This window comes from Xiphophorus couchianus, chromosome 22, assembly GCF_001444195.1.
Source record: "Xiphophorus couchianus chromosome 22, X_couchianus-1.0, whole genome shotgun sequence".
NCBI classification, from domain to species: Eukaryota; Metazoa; Chordata; class Actinopteri; order Cyprinodontiformes; family Poeciliidae; genus Xiphophorus; species Xiphophorus couchianus.
Genome location: NC_040249.1, coordinates 1,767,091 through 1,782,165, shown reverse-complemented (window position 1 = coordinate 1,782,165; position 15,075 = coordinate 1,767,091). Strand labels below are relative to the sequence as shown.

Sequence of the window (15,075 nt, the reverse complement as noted above, 5' to 3'; positions counted from 1 at the left end):
CTGTACAGGGGTCATAGCTGTTGAAGAATTTAGTAAATCTGATGAGATCTTGAATAAATTTCATACGGAAATCACTTATCCAAAGTTATTTTGTAAATAAATGTTTATTTTAAGAATCTTAAGAACCCACTGTGACAAATATAACTAGGTATTTAAATACTCTGAACAGTAATACATTTTCTTGATTCACAACATATACACATATGTTGTGTAAACGTATGTGTTTACGTTTACTGATGGCCTAAGTAAAGTGACTTAGGCCATCAGCCTTCTCTAATGTCACTCCATCTGGTTGTAAAACAGCACATCCACTAGACAGAAACACAGTTTATCCAGTTGGCCCAGATTCTGTGTCCTGTAAATTGTTAAGGTGTTGGTCGTTTGCTCAGCCTGACACCAGCCAGACAGATTTTAACATCACCACTTCCTGTCTATGATAACTTTGCATTTAAAGGCCCTCTATATGGTAGTTTTTATACATAATTTTAACTTACTAATTTTAACTATTTTAACGTTGTTTCTGTTACTGATTCTAGTTTCATTATTATTCTGTGTTCTTTAGTCCCTTTTTTTGATTGGATCGACCTTGTTTTACCTTAGTTCAATTCTTTCTTAGTGATTCTAGTCTTATTTTTAACTTTTTATTATATCTGGTTATTTTTTGTTACTCTAGTTGAATTATATCTCTTATGTTTTGTTATTCTTTAATATTAGATTCATTCCCCAGCCCACTGTGGCTCTCTCTCCCTCTCTGTCTCTCCCTCTCTCTCTTTTTCTCCCCTCAACCTGCCTTCTGCTCTCTCCCTTCACATCTGCAACCCGTTAGCTAATCAGCCCAGGTCCTTTGTTCCAGCATTCACTCTCCCAGTACTTATATACCTGTTTGCCTCTCACTCCTCACTGGTTCCTCCCGTTAAATCCTATTAATTCTCCATTGTTACCCTCCTAGCTATGGTTCCTGATTTCTGTGGTGTTTTTGCTGTACTTTTGGAGCAAAAGAAAGTTTTTGTTTATAATTTTTTTTGTCATTAAGTCTACAAAATCTACTCGACACCCCTGCGTGCTGCATTTGGGTCCATCATCTATCCACACATCAGGACAAATCCAGCATTTCAGAAGCAGAACATCTGGCCATACAGTCTAACATGGTGGTGGAGTAGAGTGATGGTCTGGAGCTGCTAAAAGGCCACTTGCTGTTATTGAAAGCAATATATTCTGCTCAACCAGAAAATTCTGAAATAGAATCTCTGACCATCAGTTTGTAAGCTGTAGCCTGTATTTTTAAAAATGACTTATTTGCTTAATTTGTGAAGCTGAATAGCAAGCATGTAATTATCTGCCTTACCTAAACCAGCATTCACCGTTCGCATCAGCTTCACCCCAGTGCCTTTGCACAACCAGAGTGTGCCTTTGATTTAAGACTCTTCTCTGTGAAACATCATAAACAGGCCACTGTTGCAGGCGCAAACCAGCTGCTGCCACAGAACCTTCTAGACAAGATGCACCATTCTGCTACTTGTGAAAACCAGCGATGCAAGAGATTTACAAGAGTGAATAGCCTAACAGCAGGCTGAGAGCCTTTGAGACCCTTAAATTGAACAAAGGTGTAGCCACAAAAGCCCACAGTCCCAATGACTTCTTGGCACTTTAATTTTAATTTAACATTCTCTCATCTTACCATCTCAGAGGGACAAAGAAATTGTATGATCACTTGTATGGAAGGGGATGCCACACATGCGGCGTCATCCGAGCAACACCCCAACTTTTCACACAATTTCCCTCATGGTCAAACACAGAGGAGGGAATCGGCATCAAAGGTAGAAGACTCTGATCATTACTCCCCTCTGCCAACATCTCCCTTTGTGACTTCAGAAAAGGAGCCATTCTTTTTACAGTCAAATGATCAGGCTGGGATTCCTCGCATTCCTGACTTTGAAAGGACAGGGTTAAACGTCTACAGCGGTACAGACACCCTGATGTACAAATTGATGCTGAATTGTCTCGACAATACGTGCATTTGCTAGATATTTTCGAGGTGATCATTCATTCTCGATGGGCTGCGTTTCCTCCTCCCGCTCCTGCTTCAGTCATTGTGCAGCTGGTCCAGGGATGTGGGATGAAAGGGGTTGATGTGCAGCAGGTTGCGTGACTCCCCTCTGTTTGTTTTAGTGAATATACCTCAGCAGGAATCCTTTTCTTCACCTGTCTGACAGCTTTTGACAAAACGGTTTGTTTCCCGGTGCATCCAGGCTGTTGTTTTAGAGCTTATCCTTTACAAGAGCCTCCAACCCCTTCTGTCACAAAAACACACACTGTTTGTCTTTAGCTGTCTCCACACTAAAGCATAATTCCCTTAGCTTTTACATTGTTTCCAACCTTGTCAATTCATTAATGATTCCTTTCACAACTCTGGAAACCTGTGCGTGTGTGTGTGGGCGTGTGTGCGTGCGTGCATGTGCGTGTGTGTGTGTGTGTGTGTGTGTGTGTGTGTGTGTGTGTGTGTGTGTGTGGCCCCTAAAGCCAATGTGGCTCCTGCAGAGCTGCCAGGCAAGCTTAAACCAGGACTTTGAATGTCACACAGCCAATAGCCCCTTCATGACAGTCACTAAGTCTGGGCCTTCTGAAGCTAACAGGGTACCACAAAACAGCCGACTCGCACTCTGGGTCAAATTGCTTTCCTCTCAGCGAGAAAACAAGTAAGCATTGTTCAATAATAAGAGTGAAAATACCTCTACACAGAAGATTAGTGCAGGAGTTGTACAGGAAGTATAGGTTCTTCATACGCAAACCTTTTATGAAGTTGATCAAAGTAAATGCTGTTTCTTATTTTGAAAACACTGAAGGTTTTAGTAAATTACCATCTGGTGCTAATGTGATAGATTATCTTCTACAGAAGTTGATGACTCCCTCAACTGTGAAAAGGGCATTCTTTATTTTAGTGGGAACAGTTCCTTGCAAAATGGAAAAAAAGGAATATCAGATATAATCACTGGAACAGTACCTGACACGTGTGATATTTAAAGCTTGCTGCATCCGATGCCGTATTCTCCTGGGACAAACTATTTACTTAACAAGAGACATGGCACACATGTCCGTTTATGATTCAGGCAAAGGGACTCTCTTTGGTAAAAGCAAGTCAGACATACAGTGTGCTCTGTCTGCACGTTTACACCTCCATCCTGTAAACACCTCTTACATACAGTGGGAGAATTTATGCTGTTTTGTACTTTGCATCGACACATTACTGTCATTACTACATGTTAATCATGTTCTGTTGTGTGTAACCCTTAGAACTGTTTTTGTCCTCAGCTCGGTTTATAATTTTTTATAATTTTTACATTTGTTTTTGGCTTTTACATTGAACCCAAAAAGTTCAATGTAAAACCCAAACTAAGGAATTACTATTCCATACAAATCCAAAATGCACTTCATCCAAATCTCCCCATTGGCCCTCGCTTAGTTCTGAGGCCCTGGCAATGAGAGTTCTCACCCAGTAAGGCATCCCACTGGGAAAGCCCTGGTCCAATAACATGGCCCCTGGGGTAAGACTAGGGGATTACTAGCCCAAGCTTGTGGATTGAGCTCCAGGGCGAGGGAGGGGGCACGGTTTGAGGCATCGCGCTGGTCTGTCACTAAGGTCACTGGCCTCCTTTAAAAGGTTGCTACGAGGCAGGTATCACAAATGTGAGAGTAGCACACAGTCACGGTCACGGAGGGTAATAAATGGCAACAAAGAGACAGTTATTCTGCAATCACATACCCTACTGGGTGCAAGTTATTCTCCAATAAGCTAGTGCTGAGTAGCAAGAGGAGCAAACTCCGAGTGTGATCACAAGAGCATGGTGCTGCTGGGATGTGAATTTGTTGACCACACCCTCAGCTCACAGCACATCAACCCAGACACACAAACTCTGTTTGCTACTTGCACAGAATTCTTCCGTCCTTCACCAAACTCTGTGACAAAACAGAAGGCTGCATAAAGCAGCGGCTGAGTTCAGCACTCATCTAGCTTATAGTACTGTGATGAACCAACACACAAGGTAGTCAGACCAATATTGCGAAATTCAAGGAAATTAATGTATAACTTGTAAAACAATAAAAATAAAAAATTTGAAAAATGAAGTGGATATTTATATTCAGCCCTTCTGAGTTGGTACATTGTAGAAGCACATCTGCCTGCAGCTATTCTGTTTCTAGCAGAATTGAGCATCTATAGCCTAAAATCTTTATCTACTCTTCTTTGTAAGAAAGCTCAGGCTCAATCAGATTGGTCAGAGAATGTCTGTGAAAGTTTAAGTGTCAGATTCTGAGTGAGATTTAGGCATGGACGTTTGACATGGTCAGTCCGACATATTATCCTTTACCCTGGACCAACCTATTTTAGCTGTGGGCTGGCCGTATGTTCGAAGTGGCGTCCTGCTGGAAGATGACCACAGAGACATAACCTGTCCGCAGTGACAGGTTATGCTCCGTGGACCTCTTCTATTAAATACTAAAAGAAATCTTCTTATATTTAAGTAAACATGTGGAATTATATTTCAGGGGGCATTGCAGAAGTTTAGTAAATGTGCAGTTTAAATTTTGTCTTTCATGAGATTCAGGGATATTCATTTGGGTTTCTGGAGCTAAAGGTTTAATGAGGCCTATTGTCTACTCTGTCTCTTATCAGTGGCATGCAGGTATAAATTAGACATGTCCAGGAGAAATGAAACATTTATTCAAATGAGGTGTAAAGACACAAACACATTTCTTGTCACATGCCCATGTTGTTTGTCACTATCAGTTCGTTTAACTGTTCTCATTTCTTTTCACATTTCAGACTTGATTTAAGGTGTTGTGCAGCTGATGGATGTCTAAATGAGAAATGCAACCGTTGGATGTCTCCCTTACAGATTAGTGTGTGTATGCAGTCTGGGCTCGGAGTTTCGTCGTGGTGCGGGGGTGCTGGATATAGTCTTTGAGTCTCCGTTCCAGCTCTTCACCTGCGGTTATGATACCTTTGTTCGACAGTGGGACCTGCGGCTCAGTCCACAGTAAGCGTCGTCTTCATTCTTATTCTTTGTTTTTTTATTTTTGAACTTCAAAAATAACTTCAAAGTGTTCTCTAATCAGTAGTCCCAATGAGAAGTATATCATGACAGTCTATGTAGTTAGACTTCCTATCAGGTAAAAATTGGGGGCCTTACTATATAAACAGCAGAATCTGAGAACTGGTTCAAAACACTTTGAACAATCATACGTTGAGTGACCACATTTTCCATATTTGCAATGAAACAACATTAGTTATGTCTTAAATTTCTTTTTTGTCAATCTTTGTGGTAACACTTTATTTGACAGGGTGTGTATAAGACTGAGATGACACTGTCATAAACAGGACATAAAACCTGTCGCGAACATGAAGGAGTTTTTATGAATGTCTATGACTGCCAACATTCCATTAAAGTGTTATTTTTTTACAAAATAATATATCCCATATCCCAGCTTTGGGCAGTACTGACACAAGTGGTGTCACTGCTCCTTGTGGGCAGGGCCGTTTCTAGCTTTTTTTAGGGACGCTACACCTGTTGCTTTTTGGGGACTCTTAATTTGCAAAGCAACTACGGAGAAATTTCTGATCCAGTAGATGCTCTACAAACATGCCAGAGTCTGTTACACTTCACCACGAGAACAGGTTGTAGCCGTCATAAACTACCACAACAACATTCATTCATCAATAATTTAAACAGATTTTGAGTATTATAATAAATATTCACTGTAAATTTATTGAAGAACATAATACAGGCTTTTCCAGGAGCACAAACTCTCCCAACTTGAAACATTAACATAAACCGGGTCCAGTTCCATCACAGGATGGATGGTGTATTCATAAGGGAAACTACTGTTTCTTACACCCTTTTCTCACCCTGCTCCCGTATTAGTATTTTCCTATAAATATCCCCTCCTCCCCCCACAGCTCTTAGTTTTACTCTCCCCCTCCTCTGACAGTAGCACCAGACAGACATTTCCCATATTCACAAATCCAATATTTGACAGGTATGGATGTATTTGAAGACATCTATGTTGGGAAATTATATTGACAATAAATAGATTGTTTACTGCAGTCAGTGCATTAAGTCTACTCTTTTTTTGAGTTATAACTCTTCAAATGGTGGCGGGATGGCCATTGAAATACCATCTCCAAGTGGTATCATTTTGTTAGAAAAACAAATCAAAATCCAGTAATTTTGCTGTCCTTCAGAAATTGCTGTAAAAGTAAAAAATTGTAGAGTTGTAAGGATCCTGAACGTAACGCAGTGGGGTAGTTCTGAGTGTTTCTGGATGGTAAGGCAGCACGGTATTTTGTGTCTTGGTTAGCGATTCTGGCAAGCTTGATTCACGCAACATGTTTTTATCACCACTGAGATGTAAAGTTGGCTGTAGATTTCACCCCACTTGGACTGACGGGTATTTATTTTACCATCACATCCAAATTCAAAACCACTGTTCTTTATTTGCAATGATTGCATTGCATGTTTGATTTGAAAAAAGAACACATGGCCTATTATTTACATTTAGCATAATTGGAACATTGTTTAAAAAAAAAAACACGACTCGAAAGGACTTGAAATTCCAAGTTCCTGACTTGAGACTTGACTCGACTTTTGCCTGTCTTGACTTGGGACTTGACTTGACTTGACCGTCTTTACTTGAGACTTGACTCGGACTTGAGGACAAAGACTTGAGACTTACTTGAGACTTGCAAAACAGTGACTTGGTCCCACCTCTGATATATGACTGATTGAACTCCTTAAATCTCAACTCTTGATAGTTTCTCACCTGTTACAATGTTACCCTTTTTTTTAGAATGAAAAAATTCTCATCAATTAATTGACATACTGTTCTCGGGTATTATTGTTTTCCTAAAGAAATAAGACAGAAAGCAATGTTTCTTTCTGTCTAATTTCCACACACACAGGCCTCAGTCAGGAGTAATGTAACTGCTTCTAAAGGAAGATTTCTCAGCAGCCTTCTCCTCGATATATTTGAGGAGAATAGCGTTGATTTAGCACGGCAAGTGGTTCAAGATTTCAGGCTGGAATTTTTGAGGGGATCAGTCAAGTAAGACAAATTGGATCTGAATGGCAGATTGCTCTGGGGACCGACAGTAAGGTTGGCAGAGGGGGGTCCCCTTTTTTAGGCATAAATAATTAATATGGACGAACCTTAGCAGCCTCAGAAAAAAAAATCTATCAGGGTCACTCAAGAGGCTTTGGTTGTCTGGAGCTTGCCTTTAAAGAAAAGAACTACAAATACAAGAACAGCCAAGGGGACGAATTAATAATACTCTAATATAGAATGTACACTATCTATTGTGAAACCTATGTTTTATTTATTTAAAAACTGCAGGTAGATATTTCTAGCCATGATTACGCAATTATGACCAAAGTGGTTCATACCTCTAGTACAAAGTGATTTTTCAATTTTACTAGCATGTTTCTTCTGACTGGAAATATTATTAATATTTTGAACTTCCTAACGAGAGTCCTGACTAGAGTCTGATAGAGATACGGTGGAGGATGCTGAAGGTTAAGCCGATGGTAAAGAGACTTCCCAACTTTAAAGAGTTCGAGCTAAAATAACCAAAAATAAATCAACAAAATACCAAAGAGGCAAAAAAAAAAATCTTTTACGCTATAATGCTGATATAGAATTTTACATTGACTATTGAGGAGGGTATAAATATGTTCAATGTATCTGTTAAAATGTTAATACAAATAGGAATGTTATTTTTAAACTTCATAAAACTATAGCAAACCTCTTTTGAGCTATGCCTGCCTCATTTTCTGTCGGAAACAAACACATTGATTGTGGTAGGGGTACAAATAATTTTTTAAATCTTGATTTTGCATGTTTGCAGACATTTGTACATAGTATAGTCATGTGTTAGTGAAAGTAGCAAACAATGCCCTACTTCAATAAGCTAAACAGGACATTGTCTCCTATAACGGGTTTAAATAAAGAGAGGTGGAAGAATATCCCTCTGTGGAAAGGGATTTTACGACAAAATGCAATTAAGGTTTCCACATAATGAGGGATACTGTGCATGTTCTCTTAGCTGTGCAGAACCGTCCGATATTGCATAAACTAGAGTACCAATTTCATACATTTCTCGTGAAATACTCCTGCATGTCCCACAACCACAACTTCAGCCGTGGTCCTCTCCTTTACCCACGCTCTTCAAAGTTTAACTCCATATTGTCCACAAGATGGTGTCGACTCTCAACCTTATCAGATCAGTGTCGCATACAAAACAGTTTGATGTGAACAGGGTTTCCTGCCAAACAAGCAGTTTACTGGGCAACACACCGAGTACACGTACATAGTCATAAAAATGGACTTTTGCACACCGCCCACATATTGAGTCCACCTCCATTACATGCAAACTTCCTCAGAGTGAAGAACGCCAGAGTCAACGCTCCCTCACTCTGCTTGCTGGTCGGTTCCCGTAAATAGTGTCCATTTAGTCAAACCACGTCAAATTTTACCGGTTTGAACCACTTCAGTCAATGTGGTCCTTGATGGTCCGGTAATCAGTTTTAAGGATTTTATTCTGTTGACAACTTTACTTTGGTCCTCGCTGGTACCTGTAGGCAGCCATTAAAAGCTCTCTTGTTGCAGTCTGTATTGCAACAAATTTGAAGAAGCCTCTGACTGGATGGATTTCCTCTGACAGTTTTATGAAGGATGGTCAGGGTTGTCCATAGTTTTCTCGGTCTTATGAAGAATCCTTCTTTGCAGGTACCACAGTTGTCCCCAGAACACAACCATTCTTCTTTAACGGCTTGTTGAGCCTTCTCAGGTCCCGGGCTCTGATGCTGCTGCCCCAACAGATGACAGTCGAAGTGATGATGCTCTCAACAACAGACTTATAGAAAATCCGCAACATCTTGCTACAAACCTTCAAGCATCTTAGCTTCCTTAAGAAGTCCAGTCTGCTCTGTCCCTTCTTCACTGCTGCATCTCCAGTCCAGTCTGTTGTCCAGATGATGAACGCTGAGATATTTATATTCCTCAACCACTTCCACTTCTTCTCCGATGTTGGAAATAGGGTTTGATCTAAACCCGTTTTTCCTGAAATCTAGACACATTCTACGCAAATGTTGCTACGCAAAGATTTGCGTAAAAATTGTGCACATGTACGGAAAAACACAGCCACGTTTTGGCTTTGCGTTCTTTTTGTCCTTTACCCTGAGGAGCAAGTTGGTGACCTCCCTCTTAGAGGTTAACTAAAATTAGAGAGTGCATTGTGCATAAGATCCATGTACAGCCCCACTGTCTGCTCCTGATGTCTCCCCATCACTTATTGATGAGGCTGCTCTAATGGAGGATTGATGTCTACTGGAAGAAAATACTCGTCCTTAAAATACATCCCCTCTCTAAACCTCAACCACTGACCTGCTCTGCTCTGCTAAGCGCACACACCTTCTGGCTTTCATGTCTTGTGAGGACTTTGCATTGAGTTCTTTCATTAGCCATCTCTTATTCTACAAGTATATTTGACCTGTATTATATATTGACCGCTTCAACAATTTCAAAGATAAATTAAAAACAAAACGTAACAATCTTCAGTGCCTATATAAATTCACCCAATCCGGCCAATTCAATATTATTTCATTATTTATTGTATGTATTTTTTTTTTTAAGATTCTTTTAAAACTTTCATGATCACCAATTAATGTAATTTCAGAAGGCAGCATGTATCAAATTGCTCTGTACACAGCTGTTTTTTTGAGACTTTAGTTCTAGGCAGAGTTAGTGTAAAACAGGCGTGTTGAACTCAGTTTCATTTTGGACCAAATCAAAAAATCTGATTGTTCTTAAAGGGCCGGTTGTGCCAAAATGTGTGGATGAAACCAATTAAACTGTTAAAATATCAATAAACAGATGTTTGTTTCAGTATTCAGTAAGTGTTCCTTAAAATTAAATAATATTGAAAGACTTTTCACGCTGATCCATCCAGAATTTTGTGATTTTTTTTTTCTATCCAAATCACAGATTTTGTGGTGCTAATTTAGAAATATTTGTAAGGAATTTCACGCTAATGTATGACATTAAATGTGACTTTTTATCAATCGCCTCATCGATCATGGACTACAACTTGGCATCAAGTAAGGCTGAGGCAGCAGTTGAGTTTTTGGTTAAAACGGTTTTAACCAGGTTTGAGAAGAAATTGCAGTAAAATCAGAAAGAAATTGGGGGTTCTGTTGATTTTATTTATTTATTATTTTGTTTTGCAACTTTTGCAGATGTGTGAAAAACTGCTGGAACTTGATGTAATGTAGAGTCTAGAGGGCCACATAAAAAGCCACGGCGATTTGGCCCCTGGGCCTTGAGTTTGACACATGTGGTGTAAGAGTAACAATAGAGGATTTTTATTAATGATCCCAAAGGCAAAGTCTTTGACTTTTACATCTCTCTTTTTTAAAAAATTATAAATGCTTAGTGTGTGGATACTTGTATGTACTATATATATATAAAGGACCACTTTCATAATATTTTACAACAAAGTGATGTCATTCATGGAAAGTAAGAACCCTTTCTCAGTCAGTCCTCACTTTTTTGCAGTTCTACTGTGCTCTGTTAGATTTAGAGATTTGGTGTTAATTAAGTTTTAATTAAGGTTAGAATAGGGTTACGGAAAACTTCATTTAGTCATAATTGCAGTTACTAAAATGTTTATACTTAATACTTAAGTTTTAAGTATTACTACTTAATACTTTGTATAGTTTTAACTTTGTAAGTTTGTATAGAAGTTCTATACAAACTTTATTCAGTTTGTATAGAAGTTCAAGCATGTGTGTGAAAGTGCAGCACATAATAAAACATCTCCCTGTTTTTCAACAGGAAGTGTGTGATGGAGTGGGAGGAGCCTCATGACAGCGCTCTCTACTGCATCCAGACAGATGGAAATCACATGATAGCCAGCGGCTCGTCATACTACGGTGTGGTCCGTATTTGGGACAAACGTCAAACCAAATGCTTGCAGGTGTGATCCTCATGTGATCCTGTCAGACACTCTGTTATATGAATTAATGGAAATACTTCATCCTTTAAAGGCATCCTTAGAATTTAACAAAACACTTTTTTTTTTTTTCTTGCAGTTCTTCCAGCTGAGCTCTGACTCTTTGAGCAGCCCAATATACTGTCTGAGATTCAGCAGCTCTCACCTGTATGCAGCTCTGGCTACTGCCCTGCACTCCTTGGACTTCAGACAGCAACCTGCTCACATCAGATGACACACACACGCAGTCAAACAAAGACTGTTAACACTTATAAAACCAATAAAGAGGTCTATTTCTTTCTCTTTTTTTCCAGTTTTTTGAAGTTAAAAGTGACATTTTATGTTTCAGAACATCATGAAAACAATTTAAATATTAGTCAAAGACAAAACAACTAAACAAAAATGCAGTTTTTAATGAAGGTGTTTATTCTTAAGTCACTAAATAAATAAATAAAGTTACCAAGTCACAAAGAGTCACAAAACAAATTAGGCAATAAAAAACATTTCGAGTACATTTTCTTGTTAATTTTTAGACCTCCAAACACCATGGATAGTAGCGGAGCGCTAACACTAGAGGAAAGTTAAACAGGACGGAGATTATATCCTGAAATCTCTATGAGTAAGCCATCTGGGTCTGTTGCGCCGCTTGTTCCAGATCACGTGAACGCATTACTTATTTCCTCAAGTGACAACAGCTCTAAACATAGCTGAGCCTCTAGGGAGATTTGTTGCAACACATTTCTGAGGACCTATCAACTGCTTCTGGTTGAAATAAAAATATCAAGATCCATCCAGGGGAGGGTTGCTGGTGCCTACCTCCAGCCATCAACAGCCAAGAGGTGGGGTCACCCTGGACAGGTCACCCTGGACAGATCACCCTGGACAGGTCGCCAGTCCATCGCAGGGCACAAATAGTTCCCCTACGGAGAACTATTTCTGTTTCAAACGGCTTACCCACTAGCACAACATGTCTCCTGTTAGCATCTGATAACACTTCAGAGTGTTCAAATAAAATCCCCTTATTTAAAATTGAACCCTCTCTGGTTTTGCAGTTAAAACATGAATTTGTCCAATCCCACTTACGATAAAGCCGCTTTTGAGAATTGATATTTAAATGCGTCTCCTACAGCAATATTGTATCCGGCTTTAAAGATTTCAGATGACTAAATATGTTACTTTACTTGACCGTATTATTTGGCCTTTTAACGCTCCAGCTAGTACATTAAATTGATCCTTGCTTCTTCTTTACAATATCAGTAGTCATGCCTAAGTGAATTGCAACCCATTGTACTTACATATTGACTGCATTTTGGGTTATATCAACGTATGTTTGAGTCAAACAAAAAAAGAGTAAAAATAGAAAATTTAACATGCAAATATATATAAATTAAACCCTTACCATCGTGGTCCTCTTTAAATCTTGGACTAGCCTAACTGAGGACTAATTTTTTGGATGTAGATTTTTATGGAAGACTAACTGAGACAATATTGGTACTTATGGAGCCATCTGGTGGGCAAATGTTGACACTGTGAGGCAGATTAGAAGTGTGGGGTACAGCTGTGAAGGATTGGTTTCATTTTGCTGCCTAAATATAGATTATTAAGAAAACATATTCATAACCCTTGACGTTTTTTACATTCCGTCACGTTACAAAACACGGACTTCAGTGTATTTCACAGTAGAGCGGAACAGTAAAGCATAAGATTTTTCAGATTAAAATGAGTAAATTGTGACTTGAGTTTGTATCCAACACCCTCAACCAGTACTTTGTAGAAACGTCTTTTTGCTTCATGTCCAGCTGCCAATCTTCTGGTTTATGTCTGCCATCTTTGAACATCTACTGACTCACATTTTCACCCTTTCTTCTTTGCTAAACAGTTGAAGGCCTGTCAGATTTTCTAAAAAAAACTATTTTTAATACTTTTATTTTACTGGGTGTGCATAAGACTGACATGACACTGTCATAAGCAGGACATAACATCTGTTGTGAAGATGTTATGCCAACGACTGTTTATGACTGTTGTCGTGTAGAGTCGTTTGGTAAATAATGACACTTTTAATACAAAGTTGCATGAAAAGTGCATTAGAAGCATCAACTTTGCATTATTCTCTAAATAGTGACACTTTTAATGTAAAGCTGACCATTCAAATGGATTTTTAATGCAAGTTTTAACGCAAGTGTCATTATTTATCGAATGACACTGCATGACAACAGTCGTAAACATTTATGAAAACTCTTTCATCTTCATGACAGGCGCTATGTCATGTTTATGACAGTGTCATGTCAGTCTTATGCACACCTAACCCTAACCCTAACCCTTCCAAAGTGTTTTTAAGGTGATATGCAGGGTTGGTTTTCCACTACATTTATCTTTTTAGCTTAAGATGCTAATTTTGGACTCATCTAAACTAAGCACTCTCTTCCACATGTTTGCCGTCTCCCCTTACGTGGTTTGTGGTTATTCAGCAGACATCTTTGATTTCTTTGGACAGCAGCTTTTTTTTCCTTGCTATTCTTCTATGAGGTTCAAATTTGGGAAGTGCCAACTAAAAGTTGTCCTGTGTTTGAGCCTCACCTGTGCCCACACAGACAGACATACACACATTTCCCACCTTTCTTTACTAAACCCCCACCGTGCTCTTACCCCTCTACATGTCAGTCATTCTTTGGTCCCTGGTGCATAGAAGACCTCAGACTTGTCAGACCTCCAGCAGTCCCTCAAAGAAATACCCCTCCTGCTGTAGCACCCCCCATCCCTCTGAACCCCACCAAACAAAAATAAAGTCACAGTGAAGACAGGCCAGCCAGGACTTTACAGATAGGGCTCCTGCTTGGCAGATCAGTCAGTGGATACCTGATTGTCACTTGTGAGGTTGGGCCCTTAATCCTATTGTTTCTCTGACAGGATTACCCTTTGTGGTCCCTCTCTCCCTGTGGCTGCACGCAGGAGAAAGGGCAGATTAAGGGGATTAGCATGTATCCTCCTGATTTGCCCTGATAGGATGTAAGGAACCATTGACTTTCTTGGAGGACCATGAATGCAGAGAGGCAAAAGGTGCCTAAATAGGAGGTCATGAAAGACTGGAAAATGTGACAATGTGATTTGTCTGCTTTTGTTCCCCAAAACTTGTCCGTAAGGTTCAAAGGGGCCAGCCAAGCTTTGTGGAAAATAACCATCCAAAGGTGATGGACAGGCAGGCGAAAGGTCCCTATTCATCAGAATTACTGCAGCTTTCTTAAGAGCAACTAAAACTGCTAAACAGACCATCATTGTGCAGACATTTAGTTTTATGCATTTTCTTAATACGTCAGATATCCAAGGCTGGTGGAACAGCCAAAAGATGTGCTCATGTAAATGTAGTAGCCATGCAAGAAGTGACTCAGGTAAAAGGACCACGGTATTTGGTAAAACGCCTATTCGTGTGTCGAGTTAACTGTAAACACAACATTTGATTCAATATTTTCAGATGACACTATCAGACAAACCAAAATCTAAAATTGTGTGCAAACTCTGGTATTTTGGGGACTGAAAAAAAAATGGAGATAACACATTTACAAAACAACAAATTCAATAAAGAGAAACACTTTTCAAAATCTTTTTCTTTTCCATTTTAATACCTACTAAATTAATTTCTAATCTTTGCAGTTAGCAACATACAGATAAAGATACATTGTAACATTGTGAAGTACTTCCAGTAAAAATATCTACTATAAAGGGCAAGCATACTAATGTATTTTCGAATGGCTTCCAAGCGGCACAACAGGCTGAAATTTTATAGATAACATCTTTGTTTGCAGATACAAGGAAAAACAAAGAAACAGAACCCAGAATATAAAAAAATATGTCGGGTGAACGCTTCAACACTAAACATATTGATATGAAAACAAAAAAAATAGAAACCAGATATTATAGACGTGACTAATTAAAAATGTTCAGAGATCTACCACATTCATCTGTGTTTACAGCGTTTTTGTTCGTACAAAACAAAAGTGGTTTTAGAAGTGGTGGATAAATATAGTTCAATTTCCTTA

At 39.1% G+C, this 15,075-nt stretch overlaps 1 protein-coding gene across 2 annotated transcripts in view; it reads left to right on the top strand.

Annotated features, from left to right (window-relative positions):
- fbxw4 (F-box and WD repeat domain containing 4) overlaps positions 1–11,344 on the top strand; it is a 40,119-nt gene extending 28,775 nt beyond the window's left edge. For both annotated transcript variants that reach the window (XM_028005985.1, XM_028005986.1), the window contains 3 exons: positions 4,893–5,033; positions 10,885–11,026; positions 11,142–11,344. In XM_028005985.1, the coding sequence (XP_027861786.1) occupies positions 4,893–5,033; positions 10,885–11,026; positions 11,142–11,276 (418 nt within the window). In that variant the 3' untranslated portion in view covers positions 11,277–11,344. The remainder of the gene's footprint in view (positions 1–4,892; positions 5,034–10,884; positions 11,027–11,141) is intronic.
- Positions 11,345–15,075: the final 3,731 nt, after the last annotated feature.